Genomic DNA, 16,209 nt, shown 5'->3' on the forward strand with positions numbered 1-16,209 from the left:
CACATCTCAGGCAGAAACTGAGGAACAGCCGTTAACTGCAAATCTGTCGCAGTCCATTAGATATACCCACAGAAACGGCTTACAGTTTTGGCCTGTCGCACGGATCCACTCGCATGATCAGCTATTCACGTGTGAAAAGCCGCATGTTGTTGAAGTGATACTGCAGTGATCAATCCATGCAACAGATAACTTGCACAAATTCTCTGAGAATCAAAACTAATGAGGATGGGTAGCAACTTACAGTTAAGGTGATAGCTAAGCTTCAGACAGAAACGTAGAAGAGTAACACTCACACAACTAAATTTTTGGCCATAGCCTTTGTCAGAAAATCAGAGCGCAGACACACATTCATACAATCACTCAGACACACACAGGCACACACGACCACTGTCTCAGACCACTGCATCAACAATCTCTAAGAATCAGATCCAAAAAAACTACTACTCATGCTTGCCTGCCTGTCGTCAGCAGCTACTATGTTAGTGGCAAGAAGCAGTAGCACCAATGACTGCAAACTGAGTCAGGGTGTTTACGTGGACAACGAAAAAAATTCCCAGACTTCCCCCGGATTTTCTGGTTAAAAATACACTTTCTCCCGGGTGAAAACACACTTTTTCCCTGTTAACTGGCAGTATATTTTCCCTCGGAACTGTCTAACTTATCAGTCCTTTGAACAATTATGGTTTTATAGAGGGGCGTAGAGTTTCCCGGCACTTTAGAAAACTAAACACAGGGAAAAAACACGTTTTGGAAATATCTTTGATGTGCAGCAACATGTACGCTGCATATTTTTGTGTTACGAAACTATAAATTCGAATTCCACCAAACACCGCATGTTACTTTCCGAAGCATTGAACTCGAGTTAGCGATGCGCTTTTGTAAGCCAGTCAAAGCTCACATCACGTGATCTCACCAGCCAATGACAGAGGGTATTCATAGTTTAGGACACGTTATCTAGTCAGCCAATAACAACATCACTTAAGTAGCGTGAACACACAAACAGAAAAAGTTAATGGTTTAAATTAATATACATAGTGTTGCTACACGAAACGCAAAGCTTTCACATATAATATTGGCCTATAAAATTAAAATGCTGCAAGAGAAGCTAAGTTTTCACATATAATGTTGGTCTTTTATGAGGGTATTACAATTTAAGATATATATCACAAATGTGCCAGTAAAATTTTGAATAACAAACAATTGTTACCACTAATTCTGTAACTATTCCTGCTAATGTCAAAGCTTATTGGCAGGTTAACTTCACTATTCTGCCAGAATCACCAGTTTGGTTGTCCTGCAGTTACTCTCCGGTTAGGCGTTGTTGCATGTTCATACAACAAGTTTTCCACGCTTCTTCCAGAATAGAAGTAAGAGTGGCTGCTAGCCGGGGACTACAACTGACCCTTACTAGTACGGCGATCTGGCCAAAAATTTGTCAAAATTTCATTTTCTTGGATACACTGAGAACGTAATACGTAATCCTTCTTATCTGTTATTCATTTATTTCCACTCCTGTAGCCCGAATCTATGGACTTCGCTAGTAATTTTAACAACGATCATCATTCGCAAACCCAATCAACCACACAATCAGACAGCAGTTGGCATTCATCTGTTCGGCCTTACTCTGCTCAGCTCGTATAGCCCCTTTTGTCTGTAGGAAAGTTTGTTCCTACATTTGACGAGGATTCCCCTGACAGAGCCATCATGTACACTATGCACACATTCACAAATCAACTTACGTTTCATTCAGAAATCAACTTAAAATGTGTTCAAAGATGTTCAGAATGCGTTTCAAAGTCATATGAATAATCGATAGACTAACGTGCGCTAGATGGTAGTCACTCCCCTCCTCCTAGATCAGGGCCTGCTGCGCATGCATGGTTCTGGCAGCTTGTGCACTCCAGTAAAAATTTCCCAGATAGCACCTATCTGCTTGCTGCGGTTGCTTACACAGCCAACAGCCACATTTTTGTAGCCAGGAGTGGGAGATGGTACTATTCAACTGCACATGCACATGACCCCACTCGTAACTGCTAAAATGAATCTAATGTAAACAGTTGTGACGTCACGCTCATCTGAGGCAATTTCTTGTTACGAAGCATTGAATAGTCTTCCTAAAGCCTTTGACGCATTTTGCTGTTGGCAGATGCTTATATGAGCACTGTGTTTTTGTTGCTGTATACAGCGCATTTCCTTTTCAATTTAAGTTTTATTTTCGTTTTTTCTCTCGTTCATGTTTTATTGCTGCAATATTATTCTGCAGTAGCGGAATATAGTAATATCCTTTGTTAGAGTATCGATTCTTACCAGTCAAAATTACAAAAATTTAACTGAAAATAAAAACAATGGAAAATTCCCGGAATTCTAAAAAATCCTGGGTTTTTCCCAGTTTTCTCCCAGATGAAAAAATTCCAGGGTTTTTCCCGGATCTCCCGGTTGTCCCGGGTCGTGTACACCCTGTGAGTGGAGTGGTAGGAAGGGGAGATGTCTTAAGAATGAGGGAGTAGGGAAGCGGGGCATGTTCTCAGCTGCACCCACTCAACAATGCATGACATCCCAGTAATAAAAGCATTTCCTCTACTGAGACAAAAAACAAGATTTTTCCAGTATTTTCTTTTTTTCAAATTTCCCCAATTTCCCTGACACATTTGAAAATCCCTGATTTGCAGAACTTGTGGCAACCCTGTATATCCCCTACAAGAATTATTTGTTCAGTTTAAACATTCTGTGCCAGCTACAGCATCACAGCAACCTGACAAATTTAGCTGAATGCACCTGCAGTGCTATTATGTACATGTTAAGAGTTAGAAACAATAACAATGAGCGTGAACTAAATCCTTAAGACAAATGAGAGCCAAGAATGTTTAAAAAATAGTCTGGCTTTTTAGTTCTTGTGGGGATATTCAGTAATATTTCTTTTTTGTAGGACATGTCAAAGTATTCCACTTGCCCTCCCCGCCCGCTCTTTCTCTCCCATGCGCGCACAATGAAGTAAGTCTACAGTAATAGTCAATTGCATAATTTTTCAGATTTTATGTGAAACTCACGAACTTTGATGATCAGTCTTTCTTACCATATGTTCCCTTTTCTTTCCTTTTTCTTTAACCCCACTTTATCCATTACTTCTGGATTACAATAGAATTTCTCCCCTCTTCTGCATAAAACCTCTTCGCAGACCACTCTGCTCACTGCTATTTTTCCTTATTGCTAAAGACAATTTTATTTCAAATCTAGTTTTAACACAGCCTCAGTTATTCTATCCTTCTCAAAAATTACAAATCAATCCAAATCTTTTACAAAAGGCCCAACTAAATTACAGAAGTAATTAATAAACATAATTTATAATGTTTTATATACTTTTCGTTATCTGTCCAAACACTAAATAAATAGAATTTATTATTAGACTGGAAAAGCCTTCACATTCACACCAATTATCAATTTCATTCTAGAACCAAACTATAGGGTGGGGCCAAGTTATCTTCTCCCATATTCCTCCAGGGGATGATGGTATAAACAAGGTACTCAGAGATCCACCACTGAGTCCAAGCTGTAGAAGAAAAATATTGCCAGAGAGAGAAGGTTGACTATGGTTTCGCACCCCATCAATGACGAGGTTATTACAGTTGGCACACAAGCTTAGACTCTAGAAATATGGGAGAGGGAATCGGCTACATTCCTTTTAAAGAACAATTACAGCAATTTTGGAAAATCACAGGAAACTTAAACCTGGATGGGTAGACAGGGATCTGAATAACCATTCTCATGAATGTGAGTGCATTGTGATGAGCACTGTGTCACCTCATTTGATAAACTGTCAGAAAAGCTTCAAGTGTACGGTTTATTTACATATACGAGAAAGGTTATTTTTGCACACACTACTCTGTGGAAAGAGCACATGCACATGGAATGGATTGAAGTGACTAGCATCATCATGTTCTTAATATGTGCTATTTCAGTAAATTGTTATTGATTTTTGTATGATAATCAATGAAATTTATTTTGAGCATTGATCCAACAAATAACTACTCTTACCTTGATTCATATCAGCATTTTCTTCTGAATGTTCAGCAGCAGCAGCATATGTTTTACTACCAGTTGCTTCAGTCAATGATTTTACTGAAACAAAGAAAAAAAATGATAAGTGAGGAAATCCATAAATTAAGTATGCAACACTGTCACTGAGCTGAAATGCAGGGTACACTGAATATCCCGAATGACAAATTTATACCAAGTATGACATATTATTAATTAATGGTTCAACAAAACCTGCTTTGTGATAGTATTTTATTTCACTCAGCTGTTTCATAATCACTGGTATCTGCATTTTTTTTAAAAAAAAAAGTGTTTGATGCATAGGTGACTTTACAATTCATTGTAATTATACATGCTTCATATGTGATGTTCTCTAGCACATCCCAAAAGACAGTGTTTTGTAATGTTCATGTAATAACACAATTTTTATATATAAGAAGTCAGCATAAGGATTTTTTATGAAAAATATGCAGCTGTCATTGACAACTGCTGTACATGCAAAGATCACCGAATTTATATACAGTGGAACTTCCGTTTTACATTCTGATTTTACATTTTTCACGATTCTACACCATAAATTTGTAGCCCCTGTGAAAATCCCATAAGATCAAGGGTAAAACTTCCCTGAGTTTACATTTCTTCATAGTAAAGTTTGCCTCAATTCTAAGTTCTTCCTCAATGTCTCCTTGACTGTGTCCCATTTTCTTTCTATTGACATTTGATGTGACTGAACAAGTTACAAGTGGCACAAGACAGATGGTTCACACAGAAAGGGTGATGGCAGAGTTAATGGAATATTTTAAGCTGTTGTAGAGAGGGGAGACGTGAGAGGGGAAATGCTGACATAATCCACGTTCAGTTTGCCAACACAACTTGCAACATTTAACTTTAACACTGCTAGCTGCCAGCAGTAATGGAAAAACAAGCCAATACATGATGAAGTGGTCCTGCCACCACCTTTTCCTGCACCACTTTTAACTCAGTCTCATCTTTTTTCAAATATTTCCAATGTACTGTATTCAGCAACAATATCTATTGTCAACTTTCTAAATTCAAACACTGAGACTCAAAGAATATGCTCAGTCACAATCGAGGAAACGTTGCCCATTTCTGGCTAGTGAACTGTTATTGCTTGGTGACTTGTTAAGTCATCCAATAGCCAGTGCAGCCACCACACCACACTAATGTGTGGAGAGGGGGAGTGGCACTTCAACGATGAGAGTCCAAATAGGGGTGAAAGCATTTTGTAAAGTGCTGAAAACATACATTCCAAACAGATGATATGCTATGACAGAAGGATTTCACGATAGCAAGTTTTACAGACTTTTGTGTTCAAATACAATTGCAAGAGCTACATAAACTATATTGTGTTTAAAATTAGTTGCGACTTTTGACGTTTGACTGACTGGAGGCGGACGTGACACCACTGCAGAGGTAACACCAATGACGAACCGGATTTCCCTACCATGCCACCAGCAGTTCGTCTGGCAAAGCGCCCCTGCTGCCACACCACGAAACCACTTGGTGTCACGCATTACATGCATCAACATTTGTCAGCTCTCAATGTCTCATTTTCTGGCGTTGAAGGGTTCTGTAGTTAGGCATTGTTAACAAGTATTTTATGTTGTCATTGCATTAATAACAGTGCAGTACATTTGAATACGAGATTTGCAATAAAAGTGCCATCCAAGAAAACGTTCACTGGCTGGTGAGATAACGTTCTGGTGCAAAACACTCCTCGGAATTCGACAATAGTAATCTACAAAACATCTTACTACTCTGTTGTGATGCATAAGGCCCCAACAATGCAGTGGAGGAAAGCGGATATTTTGCTCTGGATACAAAGAAATGTTCCACGAGATAAAGTTGAACCTAGCACGTACAAAGCGGTGTTAATGGAACTTTTAATGCTGTACAAACCAAAACTTTACGCTCCCAGGTCGACGGAATGGCTAATGGTAAAGGACAGAGTTCAAGGTTCCTCCGTATCATGTTCATTTAAATGCAACTGAGAACATATGGGCCTAGGTGAAAAGTAATGTGTGTGTGTGTGTGTGTGTGTGTGTGTGTGTGTGTGTGTGTGGGGGGGGGGGGGGGGGGGGGAGGAGGAGAGAGAGAGAGAGAGAGAGAGAGAGAGAGAGAGAGAGAGAGAGAGAGAGAGAGAGAGAGAGAGAGAGAGAGAGAGAGAGAGAGATAGATAGAGAGAGATAGATAGAGAGAGATAGATAGAGAGAGATAGATAGAGAGAGATAGATAGAGAGAGATAGATAGAGAGAGATAGATAGAGAGAGAGAGATAGAGAGAGAGATAGAGAGAGAGAGATAGAGAGAGAGAGATAGAGAGAGAGAGATAGAGAGAGAGAGATAGAGAGAGAGAGATAGAGAGAGAGAGATAGAGAGAGAGAGAGAGAAACAGTAACATGTTGATGCTCAGTTCCTTTGAAATACTGAGAAAAGAAGCCATCGCAAATGCTATACAACAGGACTGGTCTAGAGTTGTCAGGAGACACTTGTTCATGATGTACTGTGACAAGTTTTGAGAGATACATAACTTCTCTTGTTGCAATGTTAGCAGAGTTTAGAAATATTGATCTTACTAACATTCTAATGGAGGTGAAATTGAAACAGCATCGTGAAATAGTGTATTATTAAACCAGCAACTCAGTGCAAGTCAGGACAATACTTTATAAAATAAAGTTACAAACCAACAGCAGTTCTCATTTCACCATCTATCGATGGCCACAACTAGTTACATTACTTCATGAAAAAAATCTGTAGTCGTTTGAATATTATAGTAGATATGGAAGTTTTGCACATTAATCATATGGCAAAACCATCTCATCTTTGTGCACTATGTTTTGCCATTTTTTTTTTTGATATCTCTAACCATTTATAAGATATGAGGAGTTTATGAATATTTCACTCTAGTTTTTTTGCTGATGCACAAGTTGGTGATGGAAGGCTTTACACACATCTTATTATCTTGAGACTGGAAACAGACAGCGATATCCTTCAAAGTTCAAGGAATAAATCAATATATTATATACATTTAATAGACGACAGCATGTAACCTAACACGCACCAAACACAAATTCACAGCGACGCATATTTTTCACTGCAAACTAAGAAATTTTTGCAGCTGTTTACCTGCTATCGAAATCTCTCAACAACAACCATTAACGAAATGATAGGCAGTTCATCATGAAGCTGATGAATTAAACTATAAGATGCATGAGAATGAGCATTTATTAAGAAATCGTTTCTTTAAAATTGTTTGAGAAAGATAGCAGATCAGCCAGTTTGCTGATCACACAGTCAAATGAGCCTGCCAGGTTCCATGCCGAGTAGGTCAGGCGTATTGTCACTTGCTGACGAGCCCAGCACACACTGGCAACTACACTTCCCTCCACTCGCTCCATGCTGAACTCTCAAAAGTCGCAACTTATTTTAAACACACTGTATGCACATACATACTTTGCACCACACACCATAGATCATAAAGATTGATGGCAGATACAGAGGGCATCACCCGAGCTTTCTTTCAAATTATCAGAATATTGAAAGTCCCTGAGCCAGCTTATGACATCAACTGGGGTGTGTGTGTCATCAAGCCTAAAATAACACTAACAGTGGTGAGCAAATGAAGTGCGGCTCATAAGAAAAGCATTAAACAATAACAGCAATGGCGACAAAGTTTGTCATTACGCAGATGTCCACGTTTAAGTTCATGGTTTAATCATTTACTTGCTGTGATGTTTTTAGTTCACTACAACATGTTCATCAATTTTTGATTTTTTCTGGGTGAGCACAAAGGATAATCTCTCAAAAACACATGTTTTGAACATGTAATTTGTGGTCATACCATGTTGGAAAACAGCATGGTTACCTTGTACCCAGAAACCAATTTCAATTTTTTGATTAGTTTTTGCTTGCTATTACCCGTCCGATTCTTTTAAGAACTGAAATTCATTACCACAAATACCTGTATTAACATTCTATTGTACATTTAAATTCTTTTGCTTTGACAGATTTTATACAAAGTATTGGAGAGGACTGTGACTTTTAATCATATATACCAATTACTTGTGTTTTTGTTTGTATTATTGGGGGGGTCACATTTTCCTTGATTCTACACTTTCCACAGTTGCGTGTTTTTTTAAAGGCTGGACTACATGAAAACGTAAAATCGGGGTTTCACTGTAATGCTATTTCTGCTTACAAAGATAATATAAATTAGAAGTAGCATTACACACACACACACACACACACACACACACACACACGATGATGTGAGAGGGAAGTAATGGGACTGACAACAATGCAAACGATCTGGCAATGCTGTGTTGTTCTACTTGTGAAGACCAATGTGTTCAACCATTCCAGATGCTCAGTCTGAGTTTCAGCTCCACACAGCCACGACATGAGTTTTAAGAGCACCATCAATGAAGTTGTGTTTTTGATGTGAGGGATGAAAATGGAACAGCAGAATTAGAGCAATGTGCTGCCATCAATTTGTGTGTTAAACTTGGGGAATATGTGAGTGTGACCTTTGAAAAGTTGATACAGATCTATGGGAAACATTCCTTATCACAAGTTTTTCACTGCAAAAAATTATTTTTGGAAGGCTGAGAACACACTGAAGACTAATCTTGTTCAGGGAGACCTTCAACTTCAAAAACTGATGAAAATGTCTAATGTGTGCATGCTCTTGTAACATCAGACTCTCATTTAACAATAAGGATGATGGGTGAGCTGTTAAATTGAATCAGTTTCACTGTACCTCGAATTTTGACCAAAGTTTTGCATGTACGAAATGTTTGTGTTTAAAACCTCACAACTGATCAGAAGGATAGGCTAAGAAATGTGTGCATTGATCATCTTGAGAGGACTGTCAATGACCACAAATGGGTCAGACAAACTTACAACCAATTCCTTAATAAAGATGTCCTTGAGAGGCGCAGGAACAAGGTGAACAGCGTGAGAGTAGACACCGCAGACAAATGGATGGTGCATCATAACAACACCCCGTCACACAGCCCCTTACATGATGGAATTTTTGACCTCAAAAGGCATTGCTGTAGGTCCATAGGCCCCCACCCCCATTCAAGACTCAGCAGAACATTCAAATGAAAGTGACAGACTTGATAAGGCCCTACCAGTTGAAGCCTTTCAGCACTGCTACCAAGACTAGGAACAACTACTCTGTCTGTGTCTAGCTACTACTTTGAAGGGGACAACATTATTCCAGAGCATTATTGTTTGAAAAAAATAAAAACATTGGTAGACAAAAAAAAATCATTGTCGCTACTTTTCTCAAACATCTCGTATTCTATGACATACACCAAAAGTAATCTTTGCACGTATAGCAAATGTCAGTGAAAACTGCATATATTTCATACAAAATTCCTTATGCTAATTACATATACAACGAGTAAACTGAAATCAATCAAGAATTGTTGAGCCATGTTATCACTCGTGATGGAAGTTAGTTTTTTATGATCCAGAGACAAAACACGAAAGTTCGCAATAGTGCTCAAAAGGATCACCCAGACCAAAAAAGGTTGCATATCAAAGTCAAAAGTGAAATGCATGCTTGTGTGCTTGTTTGATTACAAAGGAATTATTCGTAAAGAGTGGGTGCCTCCTGGACAAACAGTTAACCAATATTACTACAAAGAAATTTTAGAAAGCCTTCATAAAAGTTGTTCTTGTCCATGCCAACATTGCTGATAATTGGATTCTGCATCATGATAGTGCGCCATCCCATACTGCTCTGTCAGTACAGCAATTTTTAACCTCAAAACAAATTTCAGTACTATCACAGCCACCTTATTCACCAGATAAAGCTCTGTGCGACTTATCTACTTCCAAGAGTCAAAATGGCGGTCAAGGGACACCGTTTTGGGATGCACTGGATAACATCACACATAAGACAGAATGAATAATAATGAACTGAAAAATCACATATGCAGAGAGCACTACAATATACAATCTAAGTAATTTATTATCAGAAATACGTGTAATACAGATATCACGAAGATGAGCAACACCAGAAACCACTCTGGTGAAATAAAATACTACCACAAAATAGCTTCTGTTGAACAGTTAATTACTAATATGAGGTATTCAACGATTTCTACAAGCCACAGAGCATCAAATGTGCAAGCCAAGTTAAATTAGCTACACTAAGTAGTGTCATACGAAATTTGATGAAGCTTCAAAACAAAGTTTGCAAGGAAGTCAAGAAATCAACACACAGGAACAGCTCATACAGCAAACGTCATTAAGCAAGAAAGTAAATGCCACACAACTTAGAATAAAAAAAAAAAATAAACTGAATTATAAGAACTTGTTTCGTATAAAAGAAAGCAAGATGCAGAAAACCCTACTGGAAAACATAGTCACAACTAGACAATAACACAGAAATCAAATAATTAATACAATAGATTTTGAAGTGAACACTAATCTTCCAGTGTTTAGCATCCTATTAACAATAAGAAGTTCTTAGACAGAGAGCACAAGCTCTGAGCAGAGAAGGATAGATGGAAACTGAACATGCCCTTTGCAAAGGAACCAATTACTTTAAGTGATTTAGGAGAATCATGGAAACCCAAAATCTGGATGGCTGAACAGAGATTCGTACAGCCATCCTCTTGGATATGAGTGCAATGTCTTACTACGTTGCTTTGCTCAGTACACAGATTTTGAGTGCTCCTCTCACTTTATCTTAATGGGAATGGAAATCTCTATATCTACATTATACTCCACAAGCCACCTTGAAGTGTCTGGTGGAGGGTACTTTTGGCATGACTATATTGTTTTCCCGTTTCCCATTTCATTCACTAATGGCACATGGGAAGAATGATTGTCAGCAAAACACCATGTGACATCTGATTTCTGAATTTCTCATTGTGATTGTTTCACAAGACTTATGTCCACTCTTGAAATTTCAAGTGTCCAAAAAACACTTCTTGATAACAGGAATGACCTTCACTTTTTCCAGTCACTAGGTAACCTTCACTGCTCCAGTGGTGTATGGTCATGGAGTGACTGAATAGATTATTTTGATCCATTTACTACCTTTACCTTTTACTTTCAGGTTCACTGAATACTACTTGCACTGTTCATCTTTTTCTCATTTTGCTTCATTCAGCTTTTGTCTGCCTGCTTGGCGATGAATTCACTAAAATCAGATATGAAACACTCTGCTTTTGCAGCAACTTTCTAACATGGTTATTAAACCACAGTGAGTCTTCTCCATGCTCACAACCTTGCTCAGCACATATTTATCTAAGGAATATTGTGCAAGGTTTTTGAGTTTTATCTAGTTGTGTTCCACATGTTTACCTTCAGAGCTGAGCATTTGATGTTGACAACTTAAGATACTCTACAATTTGTTTCCTTCCACTCTTACTGTGAACCATTCAACAGTGAGGTACATTATCAGTAACACAACCTATGTTGTTTCCTGTAGCTACATTCAGTCTGTTCAGTATCTAGGTTGGTGGTTGCAAGTGGACCAGGTACCATCCTAATACATCCCAAATTGATGCAGATGAGATTTGCAGACCAGTTGAAGTGCTTCAGTACTTACATGGCAAATGTTTCCGGAATGGTAGGACTCGAGGATGAAGGTGATTTCACAGCAGAAAATTTCATATCAGCATAGGTTTTCCCAGTTCCCAAATACCTCAATGTTACTGTAAGTCTTATTATAACTTACCAATTTTCTCATTACAGTGTCATTTCTCCTCATATATGGTATAACATACAGCAACAACACAAAGAATGACTTTACCCTAGGTAGTTAAACCAGTATTTTTTTTTCAATTTTTATCTCCTTCAAAAGATTAACATGGAAAAAATCACATGTTTTAGAGGTCACGCTTGTCCATCTCATACTGTTCTTTTTATTTTCCAAGTTCCAAAATAATAGCACTAGCAAAATTATAAGCAACTGTACTTAATTTAAATAGCTAGAAAATACTCTACACACACTGACTACTGATTCAGGGCTGTGTGAAAGCTGCTGTGTGGCTGGAAGGTGTAAATTCAAACTGAAAACTACAGATCAGATGTGTAGACAGTCCTTGAGAAACATTGCCTGCACAAACGAACCGTAGTGTGTAAAGTTCAGAACCCTAGAAGCAAAGGAGTGGAATTCGTACCGCAACAAAATTAGAACAATAATTAGTTAATTAGCATTAACAGCAAGCAGGAAGTTAAGACAATCTCATTAAACATATAATAAATGGAAGGAGCAGTGTGAAACACTTTGTGCAGGTTACAGATCTTATGACATTTTTATCTTGGGCAAAGAAGATTGCAACTATGGTTTTTCCAGCCAGCAAGTGGGATGGTGCACTTCCTTAATGATCACGACTCCTATCCATTTTGTTTATGCAGAAAAGAAAGGATATCAATAAAAGGTTGCAGGGTTAGATATCTCAACATTAAAATATTTAGCACCCCACTATTAATAAGAAATAAAATCCCTGGCCGAAATATGATCCATCAACAATTATGAAAGGAAATATTACACACCGAGCTGCAGGAAGGCAAAACAAAAAGACTGTTACATACAAAGCTTTTGGCCAAAGCTTTACAATTCTTGTGTTGCATGAAAGCAGCAGTTGAGTTTGGGCCAGGAAAATTTGAGGGATAGCGACATATATGTGGGAGGAGAGAAGAGCACTGCCTGGCAGAGCACGTAGGGACGACAAGGTGCAGGACAAGGCTGTCAGGGGCAGTGTCAGGGGGCTGTCGGGGAGGGGGAGAACAGGCACAGGAAAGAAGAGGAGGAGCAGATAGGAATAAAGAGTGGTAGGTGCATTAGCAGAGAGTATCACACAATGAAGGTGAGGGGACATGAACTGGGAGGGGGTTATTGGACAGAGGGATGTAAATGGTTGGGTGGAGGGTGAGGGGACATTAGGTTATTGTAGGTTGAGGCCGGAATAATTCCAGGAGCAGGATAACTTCCATCTGCGCAGTTCTGAAAAGCTGATGGTGGATGGTAAGTTGTAGATGGCCCAGGTTGTGGAAGCAATCATTAAAACCTTGCATCTTATGTTCAACTGCACATTTGCCACAGGGTGGTCCAGTTTGCTCTTTGCCACAGTTTGGTGGTGGTCACTCATCCTGGTAGACAGCTGGTTGATAGTTGATAGTCATAGCACTATAAAAAAGCTGTGCAGTGATTGCAGCAGATCAGGTATATGACATGGCTGCTTTCACATGTGGCCAGTTCTCTGATGGAGTATGATAAACCCGCGAAAGGACTAGGAAGTGCTGGGTGGGTGGATTGCATAGGTCTCATACCTGGGTCTTCCACTGGGATACGATCCCTGTGGCAAGGGGTTGGGATTCGGAGTGGCACAGGACAATAGGAAGGAGTGCAAAGTATATGATGACAGATAAAGCACTGACAAAGTATATGGTTCAGTTGTTCCAGTTCAGGGTGGTAGTGGGTGATGAAGAGGGCACTCCTTTGTAGCTGATTCTTGGGGGGCGGGGGGCGGACGAAATTGTGGTTGTGGGGGATACTGCACAGAAAATCTGTTTGCGGATTAGGTCTGGGGTATAGTGCCTGTCAGTGAAGGCCATAGTGATACCTTCAGCGTACTGGGCAATGGAGTTCTTGTCACTGCAGATACACTATCCTCTGGTGGCTAGGCTGTATGGGAAGGAGTTTTGGTGTGGAAGGGGCAGCAGTAGAAATGTAGGTATTGTCGGTGGGTTCCATGTGGGGAGAAGGGTGGATGGGGCCATCAGAGATAAGGTGGCCAACATCCAGGAAAGTGGCGCACTATGTTGAGGAGGACCAGCTAAAGCAGATGGGAGAAAAAAAGGTGTTGACGTAGTGAAGGTAGGAAGCTAGGGTGTCTTGGAACTTATTGCAGAGCTTGAAGATATCATCAATTAACCTAAACTAGACCAGGGGTATGGCATTTTGGAGGCTAGGTGATTTCCTCTAGATGGCAAATAAAAAGGTTGGCATAGGAGTGTGCCATGCAGATGCTCACTGCTATGCTGCAGATTTATTTGTATCCCTTCCCTTCGGAGGAGGAGGAGTTGTGTATTAGTATAAAGTTAGTAAGGTATGTGTTTGAGGTAGTGGGTTTGGAGTCCAAAGGACATTGGGAGATGTGATATTCAACAGCTATGAGACCACAGGGCATGAGGGATGTTAGTGTATAGGGAAGTGACAAGTAGGGATCCAGAGGGTAAAGGTGTTGATACAGTAGATAGTCAGTGAAGGAAGCAGTTGGTATCTTTGATGCAAGATGCTACATTCTGGGCGTTGTTACTCAAGAGGGCCAAAATTCTTTCAATGGGGGCATAATCAGCTACAATGATGCGTCCAGGATTCTTGGGTTTGCGGATTTTTAAGGAGGAGCATGTAGAAGGTGGGTGTGTGAGGTGTCATGGGGGTTAGGAGGGAATTTGATTCAGGGCAGAGGTTCTGGGAAGGGCACAAAGCTTTAAGCAGGAATTACAAGGTTATAATGAACTTCTGGGATGGGATCACTCCGACAGAGTTTATAGGTGAAGGAGTCAGTCTCTGCCAATGCAACCGCCACTCTTTTCCCCTTCCTACTCCTCTCCTTTTCCATTCCCTGTCTCCCTCCTCCCCCCACTCCAAGCTCCCAACACTGCCTCTGGTAGCTCTGTCCTGCCACCTTCTGGCCCTGCATGCTCCACCAAGCAGTGCTCTTCTCCCCAACATACTCTCCCCCTCCCCTCCCTGCCCTGCCCCACTCCCGATTGCTACTTTTGCTCAAAACCAGGAGTTGAAGTCTGGCCCCAGCAAACAGAGATAACAATCACATGTGCACGAGGTGCGACTCCTTGCATGAATGTGCGTCTGCGCTTTCCTTTCTTTCCTAGAGACTATTTTGCTGAAAGCTTAGTGTGTAACAGTCTTTCCATTGTGCCTGTCTGCAACTCAACATGCCACGTTTACAGTGAATAGTGATCCATCCTTTCATAATTGTTTATGTTCCAACCTGGATTTTCCACTGTCTGAAAAACGAACCACTTTGCCTCATTCTTACTTAGAAGCATACAGCACATGGATGCTCAGTTTATAGCAATTTTATAAGATAAATTGTTAAAATACAAGTAAGATAACAATACCATGTATGAAGCACTCTAATAAATGGAGCAACTGGACAAACAATGATACAAAAAATAAAGATGAGTCAGTCACACTGGATACACATTATAAACTTCTCACAATTTATGAGGAAGGTCAGAAAATATACAACACTACAACACATATCAGTATTTATCTCATCATCTAAAGTAGAAGAGTAATCATCTAGGAAAGCAGTTGCTGTCCTGGTGTTAGGATACCAAACATTACGGAAACACCCTACCTACAGAAGTCTGATATAAGGCAGCCAAGTGAGCTTGTTGTCAAAAAGAAGACACAAGAAACAAAACTGTGGGACCACAGGCAAAGGTTGTGCATCGAGATAGAGCTCCGGATCGGGGTGGATCGTAGTACGGCCACAGAAGTGGAACACCCGCAATTTTGAAAGAGAGAATTTAAACCCGTGTGAGGGTCCATGCAGAGGCTCCCTGAAGCTGCCGCTCTGCAGAAGCCAAAGAAGATTTTTTTGTTTTGTTTTAGGGTGCACAACTACAATGGTCATTAGCGCCCTGACTAATTTAGGAATGTACCGCGAGGCACAAGGTTAAAACAGCAACTAAAAGGGACAACACTATAAAAGACGTATTAACAGACATAGGTTTAAAAAACTACAGCATAATCAAACATCCTTAGACATGTGTGTCAAGTTGATAAAACGAAGAACGCGAGCAGCAGCTCCTGGGTCATCCGCTAAAATGGCATCCAGAGTACATGGCAGGCCAAGATCAAGACGCAGCGTAGTAAAATCCGGACAGGACGTTAAAATGTGGCGGACCGTCAGCAATTGCCCACATAGACAGAACGGCGCCGGCTCTGCCGTCAGCAGATGGCGATGGCTGAACTGGCAGTGTCCAATTCGTAGCCAGGCCAAAACGACCTCCTCCCACCGAGAAGGACGTGAGCAGGACGTCCAAGCTACGGGAAGAGGTTTCAAGGCCCGAAGCTTGTTGTCCCTAAGTGCAGCCCAATCGGCATGCCACAGCGATAAAATGCGCCGGTAAATGATCATGCTACAATCTG

At 40.2% G+C, this 16,209-nt stretch overlaps 1 protein-coding gene across 1 annotated transcript in view; it reads right to left on the reverse strand.

Moving 5' to 3' along the window:
• LOC126298996 (transmembrane protein 183-like) overlaps positions 1-16,209 on the reverse strand; it is a 178,081-nt gene that overhangs the window by 86,512 nt on the left and 75,360 nt on the right. The window contains exon 3 of the mRNA XM_049990622.1: positions 4,033-4,116. Coding sequence (XP_049846579.1) covers positions 4,033-4,116 — 84 coding nt within the window. The remainder of the gene's footprint in view (positions 1-4,032; positions 4,117-16,209) is intronic.

Source organism: Schistocerca gregaria, chromosome X, assembly GCF_023897955.1.
Source record: "Schistocerca gregaria isolate iqSchGreg1 chromosome X, iqSchGreg1.2, whole genome shotgun sequence".
NCBI lineage: Eukaryota > Metazoa > Arthropoda > Insecta > Orthoptera > Acrididae > Schistocerca > Schistocerca gregaria.